The 16,028-nt window shown below is 37.5% G+C and overlaps 1 protein-coding gene across 4 annotated transcripts in view; it reads right to left on the bottom strand.

The window, feature by feature from the left end:
* Positions 1–2,867: 2,867 nt before the first annotated feature.
* The window catches only part of cep126 (centrosomal protein 126), a 161,447-nt gene continuing 148,286 nt past the window's right edge, over positions 2,868–16,028 (bottom strand). For 3 of the 4 annotated variants that reach the window (XM_079874644.1, XM_079874642.1, XM_079874643.1), the window contains exons 3-12: positions 14,422–14,567; positions 11,769–11,883; positions 10,959–11,148; positions 7,420–9,391; positions 5,716–5,880; positions 5,350–5,453; positions 5,061–5,118; positions 3,597–3,773; positions 3,389–3,438; positions 2,868–3,285 (exon numbers count right to left, since the gene is read on the bottom strand). In XM_079874644.1, the coding sequence (XP_079730770.1) occupies positions 3,199–3,285; positions 3,389–3,438; positions 3,597–3,773; positions 5,061–5,118; positions 5,350–5,453; positions 5,716–5,880; positions 7,420–9,391; positions 10,959–11,148; positions 11,769–11,883; positions 14,422–14,567 (3,064 nt within the window). In that variant the 3' untranslated portion in view covers positions 2,868–3,198. Of the gene's footprint in view, positions 3,286–3,388; positions 3,439–3,596; positions 3,774–5,060; positions 5,119–5,349; positions 5,454–5,715; positions 5,881–7,419; positions 9,392–10,958; positions 11,149–11,768; positions 11,884–14,421; positions 14,568–15,025; positions 15,055–16,028 lie in introns of those variants that run through there. The other variant, XM_079874645.1, reaches the window with a different exon arrangement.

Raw genomic sequence — 16,028 nt, forward strand, 5'->3', positions numbered from 1 at the left:
CAGAGAAGTGTGTGAGCGTACAAATGTGACGTGAGCATGCATTTACTCATCTCACAATCACAAAAACAGATTTAGTATTCCTCAAAATGAATAAAAACTGTGAAATGCAAACTCGGAATATTAACTGCTGCAATGATGAAATAAGTTAAATTACACAATATACTTAATGTATTTAATCTCACTTTATTGAGCACATTGAGCATGATGTCTTTGCTGCTGACCTTTGATGATCCAATTGAACCATAATAACAATCAAAAATGATTATGATAAACATCACATTTGTGTTTCATTCTTTTTATTACTGAAATAAGAGGCTGCGTCTGAAATCGCATACTCTCTTGAGTAGGTATTTACTTATTTAGGTATTTACTTTGTGACCGCTAAAAAAGTACATTCTATATAGTATGAGTGTGTGTAGTATGAATGTAATTGAACGTACAAAATGTTAATGTTAATTCGTCATATCATCATTATCATGCGTCTGTTAGGCTATGTCGCTTCACTATCATTCACAAATCCTCTCCTGTGGCCTCATGGGCTTGTGAAGTTTCCATCGAATGCAGACTTCAGAATCCGGGGACTTTTTGCCATCTCTTTTTTTTTAGGAAGTAACACAATATTGTTTTTCTAAGTAACTTTTCCCAACACTGGTTACAAAACAATCAAGAATGCCCAAGAAATTATATTTTTTCTTTTATAAATGACAATGACAATACCCTCTTTAACCTGATGGACAGATCTTTAACATAAAGCGAATTGCAAACGTTTCTGAATCACATGTACTTCTATTAAATGAAAACACAATTAATAAATAAAATATTTTATTTTAAAATCACTCTTTTGTAAGTACAATTCTATTTGCAGAGTTATACATTCCTTCATGTGTTAGTTTTAACATTTTGTAGAGTCACTTTTTTCCCCCATCAATAACATCTTATAAAGTCTCAATATAATCAGTTGCAATAACTTTGACAGGTTGTTCAGTTTATTCAAAGTCCCTTTCAAGGAAAGTGTAGCCTACTCACTCAGTGGCCATATTTGCAACGCCTCCGGGCTGCTATATTTCGGGCATCCAAAACATGCTTGCCAAACTCACAATTAAACAACAAATTTCAAACCAGAAATAAAATCTAACTGTCCCATAAATGTTGTTTCTTCTCAAATAGCGTTAAAAAAAAGCTTAATTTCAGGTTAGACCAAGACCAGCATTTCATGTTTGAACCTCAGTTTCAGTGCTAACTGTATGCTTCTATGGCATCGCTGTCGAAGAGTTATCAGCTGGTGAAGTGGATTTACTTATTGTACTCGAGTAAGTAAATATGTGTGCACCGTCTTTGTATAGCCTATCTAGGCTGCTTCCGAAAAAGTAATTCTCTCTAGAAATGACATCAAAAGTTGAAAACGTTGGTCTTAATTTTTTTTTCACATTTACACACAAACTGACGACCGACCACAGCTTTCAGATGCCATCTTTATTTTTTTAGCTAAACTGTCATAGAATGGAAAGCACAGGATTGTGGGATACCAAAGGCAGCGAAGGATACATCTATACTGCCTTCAGAAATCGATGAGATGAAGGTATCTCAGGAGTCAGGAAGTGAAGCCAACATTGTTCCCTTCCTTGATTCCTTCCTTGGAATGCATCCTGAAGGCAGCATTATATTATATATATTTTATTATTTTAAATAAAAAATAATGTCAGCATTAAATTTATCAGACAGTAAAGACATTTAGTGTTACAAAAGATTTTTATATAAAATAAAGGCTTTTTTAAAACTTTTTTTTTCATCAAAGAATGCTTAATAGTTCACACACAAAAAATAAAAATACAACTATGGTAAGCATAGGAGACTTCTTTCAAAAACATTTAAAAAATCTTACCACCCCCAAACGTTTGGACAGTGTATATACTGTAGGGTACTAACATCTGATATCACCTGAATTAAATTTTAAAATTTAAAATCTAATGTAAAGTTTTAAATAATTAGGATTAAAAATTAGAAATGTTATGATAAAAAAATGTCAAGAGAATATGAAATATGAAAAAATTTGACACTAGTAAATAATTAAACATGCAAATTTATGACACCAAGTAGGTTATGTGAACACCTTTGTTCAATAAGTAATATAGCTATATAACTATAGTGTCACTAGAAAGATAATACCGAAATGTGTTCATTTTTTAAAATTGTTTGTAACCACCAAAAATCGACTATTTTTATTTTTAAAAACCTTCCTGGAAATAGTAATTGATTGTGTAGAATAGTGCGTTTTGTAAAAAGAATTGGGACTGTTCACACAATGTTATCCATGCCACTGCGCTACCTTTCCATTGTTTTTTAACGTAAACACACGGTAGACTGACATCTTTAACCATCGCGCTCAAGTTAAAACATTTTAAAAACGCTTCTCTAGACTTTTTTCGTTCCATTGACCAGGGTCTCGTGTTTTTAACAGCAAAAACTCGTTCTGCTTTGTCCAGAGGGGTGACAACAGTTATAGGGTGGTGATGGTACAAGAGCATCAGGACAGAGTACAGCTTGGTTTGACTTCGTTATCCTGAAAAGCCTGAGCGTCGAGTCTCCAATACACTGGAGTAATTAATAGTCACTCAAATGTCACTGTCACACGCCTAGATAAGATTTCCCATGCCTACACTGATTACCCAAACACAAAACATAGGTCATAGACACACACACACATGCTCAAATGTAAAATACACACACCCAGAAAAACCTGTCATGATTATGTCACACATACAACGTAAATCTGGATCCATTTATGCTTAACTGACACTTGACTGAGGTCAAGTTGCACAAAAAGCCCTTCATCCTGTTTTGCCACTCAGGAACAAAAGCTATTTTTTCCCCCTCAAATTCATTTATTTTTCTCCAAGAGTCAAGATGGTTTAGAATAAAAATACAGTACATTAATAACAAAATATATTTATAAAAATAAATCAAAAGGCATTATGAATGCATAAAATAACTTTTCTTATAAATAAATTTTTATTACACAACAGCATTGTGTATTGCCAGAATCATTTCACACAGATATTACAACTGATTAGAAAACAATTAAATACAGCATTTGAGTATGTCTCAGAAATATGAAGCACACATTTGTAAGGTTTAAAGGGTTTCAAAGTGCAGTTCAGAGAAGGTGGTTGAGGGAGGGGTGGATCATGGGAGGTGTAGTCAGTAACGCTGTTGCGTTCGGGTGCGATTGTCGGCAGAGGCTCCTCGCCTACGCATGGTGACACCCACAGCCTCACCGGTCTGGTTCTGCAGGGATGAGAAGAGAGAGAGAGAGGGGACAGAGCAGTGAGCGGGTCACGTTACATCCGGGGAACAGATCACTTCATCTCAACACATGGCCAGTACTCACAAGAGCAGGACCCACAGCAAAGATGCCCCTCACTGCTGTGTCCTGCACATCTGTAAATCAAGTAATCAGGAGGTATGAGCTAATCTAATGCATATGCCAACAATCAAAAAAGAAACATTCATAGGGTCGAATTAAAAGCTATTTGCGTTCACCTCAAATCTGATAAACTTATTAGGATTAAATGCACAGAATTTGAAATGAAACTGACATTGCAGCCGTTGATTCAGTCTCTCGAGTGACTGCAGGATCCTCTGCTCCTCTAGTGACAGAGCGCTGATGCTGAGGGACCGCATTCTCTGGCTCTGGGGACCAGCTGGACCATTGCAGGACTTATGGGTCTGAGCGCAGTCCACAACTTCATGAGCACCGTCTGACACCTCTGGGCCTGTAACACGGGGAAAAAGAGTGTTAATGCTTGAACTCATCAGTTCAGTCTAAGTTTACTTCGGGTTTTACGCGTACGTGAGGGTCCGTGTTCAGCAAATTTCGTCACCAGAATAGTACACACACCAACCGTTTTTTTGTAATACAAAAATACACACATACACATTGAATTTGTTTTGCACTAGTCAATTGTTCCACAAGATGGCAACAATGGCACCAGCCGTTGTTTCACAGTAGAAAAGGAAACTAAAGAGATGGAACAACAACAAAATACTGGAGACTGCAACAACAACAGATGTCCACATTGACAAGCGCTTGTGTGAGGGGGTTATGATGAGATACCCGCAACTTTAGTTTAAAAGAATACAAAGACATTATTATCGGTCATAACTTCTGGAGAAAAATAGCACAGACACCGGACAAAGATTAAACTTTCTAGAGCGCATGTGTTCAAGCACTATCAAATGGAGTATACTTTGAAAGGCTGCACATTCGACTGTATGTATACACTAGCTTATGCATAAAAAAAATCTAAGTATTTGGGCTTTAAGGGTTTTACAATCTGTCTTTATATAGCAGTTTGATTGAAAAAAATAAAATAAATCCTGCTGTTCAAAAGTTTGAGGTCATAAAGAAGAAAGAAATGAATACTTTCATTCAGCAAGGTTAATTTAATTGATCAAAAGTGACAGTAAAGACGTTTATAATGTTACAAAAGATTTCTCTTTCAAATAAATGCTGTCATTTCATCAAAGAATCCAAAAATTTCCACAAAAAAATTAAGCAGCAAAAACCTTTTTTAACTGAGAATAATAAGAAATGTTTCCTGAGCAGCAAATCATAATATTAGAATGATTTCTGAAGGATCATGTGACACTGAAGACTGGAGTAATGATGCTGAAAATCCAGCTTGATCAATTATATTTTAAAATATAGCTATTACAATAGAAAACAGTTATTCTAAATTGTAATAATATTTCACAATCAAAGGTTTCCCTCATGTTCATATTCCAGGGGCTGTGACGCTCCAAAAATAAACGAATTAAAACATCATTAAAGTGGCTGTGTGCTAAAACGTCTTCTGTCTTCTGTGTCCCACGGGTAAACCTTTGACATGAGGGTAAATAAATAATGACACTATTTTCATTTTTGTTGAGAATTTTTAAAAAACATGCTGCATTTTTAATGATGTTTGTACATGAGATTGAACTGATTTTTTGTTCTTGCCTCTAGAGAAGGCCCATACATCAACATATGCTATCAGATATTGCTTTACATTATAAATTACCTTCACTGTCTGCTGTCTGACCAGTTTTATTTGGGTGTTGAGTTTTTGGCACCGTGACCTGTTAAACCACAAATAAACAGTTCATTCAAAAATGTCAAAAAAGCCAACAGCAACGTGGTTAATACAAACAAAAATGTACACAAGTATATTGTCAACAATACATTTGCCCTTAAACTATAAACTAGATCAGTGTAAAACTTCCAAGGGGGCTGCATTATTTAGTATTTATTTATATTTTAAAAATGTCTTGCTTTCTAGGACAGTAGTTTGAAAATAAGTGCATTTCTACCTGATGAGGACAGCTGGGCTTTCTCTGTGTGCTTCCTGCAGTTTGATTTCTGCTGTTCTTCACCATGCCACTCTCCACAGCCTGTCTCCTTATTTGACTTTTCACTGATTTACAGGGGAAACTCAGATTAAAAAGCAGCATATTTCAGTGATCAGTGACCAAAAGTACCAATAAATCTCTGAAAAATAATGTCTTGATGTATGGCCTCACATATCTGTGGCTTTAATGTCTAAACATCTCTAGAGAAACTCTAGAGATCATTTTATCACTTATATTTTGCTGGCAGGGGCAAATGCCCTGGTTTTTGTAGCCTATTATAAGTCATTTGTATGTATAACATGTATTATTAGAGGTTGTTTGACAAACCTATAGCCTCTTTACCGGAAGACAAGAAAAAGCCACCCATTCTTGAGGCTCCTTTGACACCATTGATCAGACTATCACCATTGATGGTAACATGGGACAGGCTGGCACTGACTTGAGGCAAAGAAGACAACGGGCCATTGTGAGCAAGAAAACCTTGAGGGTCACCTAAGTCAATTCAGAGAGAGAGAGAGAGAGAGAGAGAGAGAGAGAGAGAGAGAGAGAGACAAAAGAAAGAACTGTAAGACAGTTCAACTGAAAGGTCCCAAAGTATGAAAGTCACTTCTACTATTCTTGAGGTCTTTGTCCTCAAAATGTAGAGGTTTCCTGATGTTATAAAAATAATTGAGCCCTGAGGAACAACAGTCCATCATTAAATGCATCCATTTCAACAGAGTAGTAATCCCAAGTGGTGCATTGCTGTGCAGAAGGCCAAAGAAAACTGACCAACACCAAAAAAGAGCCTTTACCAATGACTCTAGAAAGCCGTTGGACTCGCAGACACACAAAGGGAGCTCAGTTCTTTCAATCGACTCTTGTTTGACTATATGACAAGGTGCAGTGAAAGTTCATGGGAAGCTGCTGATTTTGTAATATGTTGCCGGAAAGTTTCTTGTCATTTGAAAGACACCTACTGAAAATGTGTCTTTTTTCCACAGCAGGTAAATAATCATTCCCAAAATTGTAAAGGAAAGATGAAATGCAGAATGGGAAAATACAGAAATAGGGAAGCAATAAATAGTTAGGCTGGAACGTGCAACATCATGTTCTAACCAAGCATGACAAGACAAGTCATTTATCAGAGAAAATGCTGCGCAATGTGACACATTACAACCAATCACAACATAATTAATATTTTATGATTTATGGCTACTAATGTTTCGACACCATTAACATGATGAACACAAACCTTTTCTATACAATCTATCTATGCATACTTTCATACATTACTTATAGAAAAACTGTTGAAAATGTATCCAATATGGTACTGCATGTATTTGAGGAATATAAATTTAAATTATCATTGCAATGCATTTAAAATATTTTGTCCACTATAGTTAAAATTATCATATATAGGCTACTGCAGTATAATGTGTATTTATTTTTTTATATATGCAGTCTGCTTGATTATTACATATTATTCATATAAATCTTCACCAATATCAATGTCCTCCATTTATAACATTTAAATGATCGTTTCTAATATATATAATCTTAATATATATATATATATATATATGATTTAATATAAATATATATACTGTATAATTTTATAATATATATATATAATGCATTTATATATTGTACATTTATATATTTAATATTTTTGTGCATTAATATTTATAATATATTTATACTATTTATTTATAATGTGGTTTTACCAATCTTGGCAGTGAAATACAGATTTTTGGTCTACCACAAAGAAAAGTTCATTTTTAATGAAATTAAATACACAATTTTGTTGTGATCAGTAATTACCATAAAAGCCTGATTTATCTAATGTCATAAAAACATATGCACTCCATTTTTTATCTTTTTTTTGGTGTTCATTTTCAAGTTTCAATAAGTTTTCATTATTTGATATGTCAGGCTTTGTAGGGTTAACATAATATCCACCGATGTATAGTGGGATTTTAAACCCACTTGGTTTAAATAAAATAAAAAAACATGTTAGGTGATAAATACTCAGTTTTGGGTTTTCTTTACCGTCTTTGCTGGCGAGAGCACTCCGGACTCCATGCCACAGCATTGAGATCTCCTCATCTGTTGGAGTCCGGTCCAAACAGATCCCGTTTTCTCCACACCTGCGCCTGGGATTGTCTGCAAGGGCATCTGGAGGGGAGAGGGAACAGATGCTTGTCTCGTGGGTGTAGCTACAGTAAGGTGGAGCTGGATCTGTTCTGACGGTAGGCCGATGAACTATTGTCTGGCTCTCTAGAGTATCTTTGCACAGGGCCAGATCCTGCACACCATCATCACAGCAGGATGCCTTGGAGATGTACACGGGACACTCAGCCAGACCACTCTCCACAACTTCAGGTTTTGGAGGGGGCCGAGGCACCAAAATCTTCCCCTGGGTCTTGGCCACATGTTGTGCTTCCCTGGCAGATTGCGGTCTGATGATAGTGCCCTTCCTGGCCCGGGAGGTAACGGGACACGAGCCGACTCTGGCTGAGCCTGCTCTCCGGGGAATCCGTGAGCCCCCAATGCAAAGGGCTCGTCTTTGAGAGGTGGGCTCTCTGATACGCTCCTGTGTACGGAGTTCTTGGGGCCCTACCTCTGTCCAGGCCTGTCTAGTGGATTGGGGCCCAGTGGGGACAGCAGAGGTCTTATTGGAAATGTTTTTTGATACCCCTGTGAGTAAATTCACATGGTCCGAGTGATCTGCCGAGAGCTGTTTCTGGGTTTGTTGGGGCAGGTTAGCTCGAAACACTCGCTCCACATCTTCAACTCCATCCACCTCATCAAACCAACGTAGTTTCTTCTTAATAGTCCTATTCTGCTCTGGCTCATTGAGTTTTGTCCTGGTCAGCTCCACGCTGTCCCGGATTAATATGGCCACTTCTTTGGTGAAAAGCACATGGCCAGGGGTGTAAGTGAATTTGACATTTCCCGATTTGGATTTTAAATGGTTTTTAAGAATCCCTTTCAGGAATCTGACGTTGTTGTTAAGGGGAGAGTGGGTCACGGGATTTGCAGATGTTCTGTTTGGTTCCTCTGTGCTTTTCAACATATTAGCCTTTGCCAATTTGGTGACATCTGTTTCATTTTTAGGATCTAATGGATGTATGCGTATACTCTCCTCCATGCTCAGCAGTTTGGATTCTCTCTTGAGCGCTGTGGCATCATCTACATCTGGATTGTGTTTATGCGACTGTGAGGAACTCAGTGCTTCTATTGGTTGCATGTTCAGGGAACTCGGGTCAGTCCGATAATTTATGCAAAGATGGGCAGCTGAGCTTGAAAAGGCTTTGAACGAACTGTTGCTGTGTTTGTATCTGCTGGCTGGAAGAGCCGCCTGTGATTCTGATAAATGTTTATCATATTTCTCCTCCGGGGTTCTTATCTGCTGTTTGGATTCTGACTTGAAGTCTTTAGTCAGACTTGAGAATTCCAGAGGTGTGTTTTCTGGCACGGCTTGCGTTCTGCAGTGGGCAACCACAGATCCTTTGTCTTTCAAAATCTTCCCTTGAGGGTTTCTGTCATTATCATGAGTTATCAAATGTGCTAAGTTCTGCTGCAACAACTCTTCTTGGCAACCAAGAGTAGACTGGGCGTTGAAGCTCTGCGATTGGTCCTTGGAATTATCAAATCTTTCTTGTGTGTGATTCCGGAGACTCCTGATTTCCTCTGCTGACTCATGATCCTTTGGTGAGAGTGAGCTGGGATTGAGTTTGCTTCTCTGGTTTAAGATCTCCTGCAGGAAACTCTTGGCTATAGAAGAGGAGGGGTGAGATGGTGAACATGGGTTGATGGACTGTCTCAACGGTGATTGAGGACTTTTGGGGTCTTGGAGCTTATAAGGATCCACAGGGAGGTAGAAAGACTGGGCACAGGTGATGCTCTGCTGGGAGCCACAAACCGGTGCAGTGTCAAGGCTCTTCTGAGGTTCTCCATTCTCTAAGCTGTCCAGACTAGACAGACTCTCTGTCTCACTATGTGGGGTATCAAGATACTCCTGAAAATCAATATAAAAACATTAGAGCACTTATGCAGTGATACTGGCAAAGTGCTTTTTGGAGATCATGTTGCATGCATGCTGCAGAGGGATGGAAAGTAAATCATATAAATCATTCTAATATGCTGAAAAAACATTTCTTATTATAATCAATGTTGAAAACTGTTGAGCTGCTTAATATTTTTGTGGAAACTGTTTCTGTTTTTCAGGATTCTTCCGATGAATAAAAGGATAAAAAGAATGAAAAAAAAAAATTGTAACATTGAAAATTTCTTTAATGTCACTTTTGAAAAATGTATTGCATCCTTGCTGAATAAAAGTATAATTTAGTGGTAGTTTAAATCAGGGGTGCCTGCAGGATTTTACCTTAGGGTACGCACAGAACTAGCAAAAAAATTACATTTGACTTGCCACACATGATGGCACGGTTTTCGACACTCTTGATGCTTTGAATCTTTTCCTGAAACAATCAGAGAAAAGCTTCAGAGATTTAAGAGGCTTCATTTCTCAATCCCTTCCCAATAGTTTTAGGCCTTTTTGCAAATGTTTCAATCAAGTTCAGCTGTTTTAGAGAGCGTTTACTCATTTTGAGTCTGGTTTTAAAGATTAACTATCTGTAGTATAATTTTTCGTGTGTAGAAAAAGCGTCAATTAAACAAAACTAAATTAGCCAATCAGATTTATTTTCACACATACACACATTTGACTTTAAAACACACAAACGCACACCTTTATTTATTCTCATTCTCTCTTGCTTTCTCAATATGCCATGGCTGTACACAGATAGACTAATATTCAATTAAAAAAATTATGTAAAAATAAAACGTACCACCCTCTCATGGTACACACAGTGCGTGCAGCCGTATGGCTGTAGGTGCAACAGGTGTTAAAATATTACTTTTAATAATATATTACTTTTGTAACATTTCTACATTTATGCAAGAGGATTGCAGTTTTAAGGATCTTTTGGATACAAACATTAAAATCTTCTAAAAATGAAAAAATATAACAGCTTCCTAAAGGCATGATATTCAGACATTCCTATGAAGGGCATTTCATAAGTCTGACTACATTTGTGCACAGAATGGAACACTTTTCCAAGAATACCTAAGCCTAAAACCTATCCTATAAATAGGGTTATTACCTTCTGTGTCCTGCTCAGTGTATTAAATGATGTGTTGGCTGCAAGCCAGTGCAGGTAACATTCCAGCTGGTGTGTGTAAGAAGACATAACTGACTGTCTGAGAGGGAAAGAATGTTTGTTTGAGTTATAGAGATAGGGGAATGTGTATCTGTGGTTTCAATATGCGTTTGTGTGATTAAAGCCTCAGGATGAGCTCATCTCTTTAAAACACCTCAGTTTGTTCAGAAGATGCTGCAGCGTGTTGTGGCAGGAAGAGCCCTGGGCTAAAAGTACAATGTTGGATTCGGATCTTAAAACCTTCACAATACTCCTTAAGCAAATACTCAAATACGCTTTTAACATACACATTCGTGGGCAAAGTAGCTGATCACAATTACAATCTTGCCACTGTTAAGAAACAAAAGCCAGTGTATGTATATCAACCTGTGGATTGGCCTGCTCTTTTACTGTGGGAACAGTGTGTGTCTCCTGCTGCTGATTGAGGAAGAACAGCTGGTTGTTCCTGAAGTGAGTCAGGCTGCTGTCCTGCAGGAGTTTGGTGTAGGCCTCAGCTGCAGATAAGGCACGCAGGTGACGGGCGGCCCCTGAAGGCTTTGGGGAGGAAGTGCAGTTCCTGAAACAAACAAGCGGTTCAATGCAGGCCTTATAATGATCATGAACCTATTTGTATAGCATCTTTCTAACAAGTAAGAAATGCAGCTTTACTATGAAAAACATTACGATGAGCACCAAGCATATATATATATATATATATATATATATATCATTATTACACCATTTAATGGGCTCTTATGTTTTTAGCTTTCTTTTAAAAATATTAAGCGAGCTGGCATCACTAATATCTATAATTGTACAGAGCTCTATGATAAAAATACATTCTAAGTGCAGCCAAAATGATTAATATTTTAAATAACTATACAAAACATTATTTTAAATCATTTATTAAAAATTTTCTTTTTGGTTACACTATTAAAATGCATTTAAACGGTTTTAAATGTCAGGAAATGTTGATTCATATATGACCAGACATATTCATATCTCAGTGTACTTGAATCTGTTAAGCTGTCTGAATTGTTGAATTATTTTATTTTAAAAATAATTTAAATAATTGTCAAGATAGATTTAACATGAAACATCCCTCTAATGGAATGAATTCATGAAAGCTGTTACATAACATTACCAAAATGTATCTTCAACCAGTAATGATATATTGTCGTGACAGCGATGTCGTACCTGGTAGTAGTGGAGGCACTGGGCAAAAATTGAGATTGATTGGTATATAAGAGTGGACTGCCTTGAATATGATGTAGCGCTTCATCAAGGTTGGGTGTTCTTCTCTTAAAGCCTGCTGCAAAACACAAATCACTTTATTTAAATGATGGATGAGATGTGAGCACATACTGGCTTAATAATAGTTCAAGAGATAAAGAGCGCTTGTAGACACATGAATTAGGCTGCGTTTACACGGCAAGGCTTCATGCACAGATATGATCTTTTGAACATGTCCGATATTTTATATTCACTTTTGATCCTACTGGTATCTGTGTTTACATTAAATTATTATGTTGGTGATTGCTTTACTATGCAATGATTTATATAGGCTGGTGGTGCCATGATTACTTGCAAGCATGGATAAGTTAAAAACTGTCATGGATGTTTGAAGCGCAAATTTTCGACAGAACAGATATAAAAACCGGGAAATAACAGCCATTTTTGTTTGTTATTTTATCTACGGTTTGTTTAGAAGTGAAATAAAGTAGCACAGTAAGATTACACAGTATTTCAAATGAATTAACGAGAGAAAGAGAGAGAGATTGTGAGTGTGAATTACCTGCGTCTGTACAGCGTCTCTATGTAATAGTGAAGCTGTGAGTTTAATTACAAAAACAGTGTGTAAGTTATTATCTAATTGCTGAGAAATATAATGTAGGGTAACACTTTATTTCGATAGTCCACTTTAGACATGGACTATGGACATGGACTTATACTTACTATAAGTAACTTTGCAGCTACATGTCAACTAACTGTCATTAGAGTATAGTAGACTGTCTGCTTTGCTTAATATTTGCTAACACTTTATTTTGTTGGTCCCCCAACATACACTCACCTAAAGGATTATTAGGAACACCTGTTCAATTTCTCATTAATGCAATTATCTAATCAACCAATCACATGGCAGTTGCTTCAATGCATTTAGGGGTGTGGTCCTGGTCAAGACAATCTCCTGAACTCCAAACTGAATGTCAGAATGGGAAAGAAAGGTGATTTAAGCAATTTTGAGCGTGGCATGGTTGTTGGTGCCAGACGGGCCAGTCTGAGTAATTTCACAATCTGCTCAGTTACTGGGATTTTCACGCACAACCATTTCTAGGGTTTACAAAGAATGGTGTGAAAAGGGAAAAACATCCAGTATGTGGCAGTCCTGTGGGCGAAAATGCCTTGTTGATGCTAGAGGTCAGAGGAGAATGGGCCGACTGATTCAAGCTGATAGAAGAGCAACTTTGACTGAAATAACCACTCGTTACAACCGAGGTATGCAGCAAAGCATTTGTGAAGCCACAACACGCACAACCTTGAGGCGGATGGGCTACAACAGCAGAAGACCCCACCGGGTACCACTCATTTCCACTACAAATAGGAAAAAGAGGCTACAATTTGCACAAGCTCACCAAAATTGGACAGTTGAAGACTGGAAAAATGTTGCCTGGTCTGATGAGTCTCGATTTCTGTTGAGACATTCAGATGGTAGAGTCAGAATTTGGCGTAAACAGAATGAGAACATGGATCCATCATACCTTGTTACCACTGTGCAGGCTGGTGGTGGTGGTGTAATGGTGTGGGGGATGTTTTCTTGGCACACTTTAGGCCCCTTAGTGCCAATTGGGCATCGTTTAAATGCCACGGCCTACCTGAGCATTGTTTCTGACCATGTCCATCCCTTTATGACCACCATGTACCCATCCTCTGATGGCTACTTCCAGCAGGATAATGCACCATGTCACAAAGCTCGAATCATTTCAAATTGGTTTCTTGAACATGACAATGAGTTCACTGTACTAAAATGGCCCCCACAGTCACCAGATCTCAACCCAATAGAGCATCTTACGGATGTGGTCTAACGGGAGCTTCGTGCCCTGGATGTGCATCCCACAAATCTCCATCAACTGCAAGATGCTATCCTATCAATATGGGCCAACATTTCTAAAGAATGCTTTCAGCACCTTGTTGAATCAATGCCACGTAGAATTAAGGCAGTTCTGAAGGCGAAAGGGGGTCAAACACAGTATTAGTATGGTGTTCCTAATAATCCTTTAGGTGAGTGTATATTCTACTGACTATAAGTAACTTGTTGACTATAAGTAAACCTATTCTACTAACCCGAACCCTAACACCTAACCATAACCTAACAGTCTACTACAGTCTACTAATACTCTAATGAGAGTTAGTTGACATGTAGTTGCAAAGTTACTTATAGTTAGTAGAATGTCTAAAGTGGACTATCAAAATAAAGTGGAACCTAATGTAGCTTTCAGTAGCGAAGATGTTTAATTTATACAATTCACAGGGAAGAGGTTGAAAACAATTTACTATGCTCCTGAATGTTTCTGTGTGAGCAATCTGTTACCAACATAATGTTTCCACCTCAAAAGCTGTGAATTTTAGTGCAAGCGCATACAGACATGTCTGCTTCATATTATGACATTAAAAAGCTATTTATTGTGGGCAAACATGTCCTTCGCCTTGCGGTAGCTTGGTATTCCAAGCTGAATCTGATCTACGCATTTATACGTAGGTCAGATGTCCAGATATTGGATATGTATCTGATTTAAAATCACATTTGGAAGTCCCTCAGAACGGATGAGTCCACTGTTTCATTTGAACTTACCTGGTCTTTTCCTTTGGGATGGAGAGAGATGAGCTCTTTGGAAGTTCTCTGTGGCATCCTGGACCTTCTGATGGCGCTGCTGAAGAACATTCTCCCTCAATCTCTTCTCCTGAACATCCCACTGTTTCCTTCTCTCCTCAAGAGCCCTGGAGAGACCGCGAGACAAACAGTCAGACTGGAAGAAAATATATGCTGTTTTCGTGACGTCTGACAGTTAGACAATGCTTTGCACACAGACTGTGCTCTTTAAGACATTATTCATTTGTTTTGGATAAGAACTTTGGCAACTGCGAGCAGCATATCAAATGCATCACTTGATTTGAAATGGAAATGAGACTTTAATCTAATTGGCAATATCAGCTCATTGTGCGTGCTGTCGTTATCTCAGACGTTTACTTTCCAGGGTCAACAGAAACCCGAGCCTTCTCTAACAGATGCATTTCAGCTAAATTCATTTGTTAATGGCACAGAAACCAGTGCATGCATATGCTGCAGAAACTAAAATTATGCAGAATAATTTAATCATCATAATAAAACAACCTGAACTAACATAAAAAGGTCAAATTATTTCATTTAAAAATAATATTTCAAGAGACTTATTGACCTTGACACAGTCATGAGGGTCTGCAGGAGTCCTATCTATGATATAAGTAAAAAAGAAAAGAAAATAATTTATAATAAAAGATTATGCCGAACTACTTTTAATGAGGCTTTTTTCTTCATTATGATGTAAGGACAGTTATATAACCCTGGTATTTTTTACTTTCAAATATCAAAATTAATGGTTGCACTTTGTTTTACAGTATGTGCACTTACATGTACTTACAGTGTTCTTACCTAAGAAAGTACTGGTTAATATAAGGTAACTACATGGGTTTAGGTTAGGTTTAGGGAGTGGGTTCAGGGTTAGTATCTAGTAGTTACCCGGTTATTGTAATAATTATAATAAGTACATAGTATGTACATGGGGAACAGGACTGTAAAATAAAAGTGCTACCAGATTCAATTTAGTACATCATTTCAGTGAATGCATGAACTGCATTTTGAATGTATTTCTGAATAAATTGTGTGTGTGTGTGTTGGGAAGAGACACAAGGAAACCTAAACAGAGGTTTTGCCTTGACTCTGTGGTTTTCATTCTTTTAAGCTTTTTTTTTTTTTATGTCTCTAGGTTCCCAAAAAATATCAGACAATAATAAATGTCCTGTCATTGACACTCACATACTCATAAATCCTTTAAATATACTCTATATCTTTCAGGAATTATTTAATCACAACAAAAATAGCTCGGGATCTGTGTCTCAGCCTTCTCTGAACGCACTGATCTGCCTCACCATCACTGCCTTCTATAAAGAAACGTAACTTTGCTCTTAGAGCTTCTATTTCAAGCGGGTAAATCCTGGCTGACAAATAAAGGATTAAATAACAGTATCCGTGGCCTGTTGGGTAGCTTCACTTTCAGTGTGCACACGGATTGACCTGGTCAAACAGCCAGACTGAGTCATTAACAGCATGGAGACAGTTCTTAGCATATCTGACACTCACTGTCAACACCAAATTCAGCAGCTGTGCATTGCTTCTGATCTCTGCTACTCTTACCCTGCAGT

Source organism: Squalius cephalus (genome assembly GCF_949319135.1).
Source record: "Squalius cephalus genome assembly, chromosome: 6".
NCBI lineage: Eukaryota > Metazoa > Chordata > Actinopteri > Cypriniformes > Leuciscidae > Squalius > Squalius cephalus.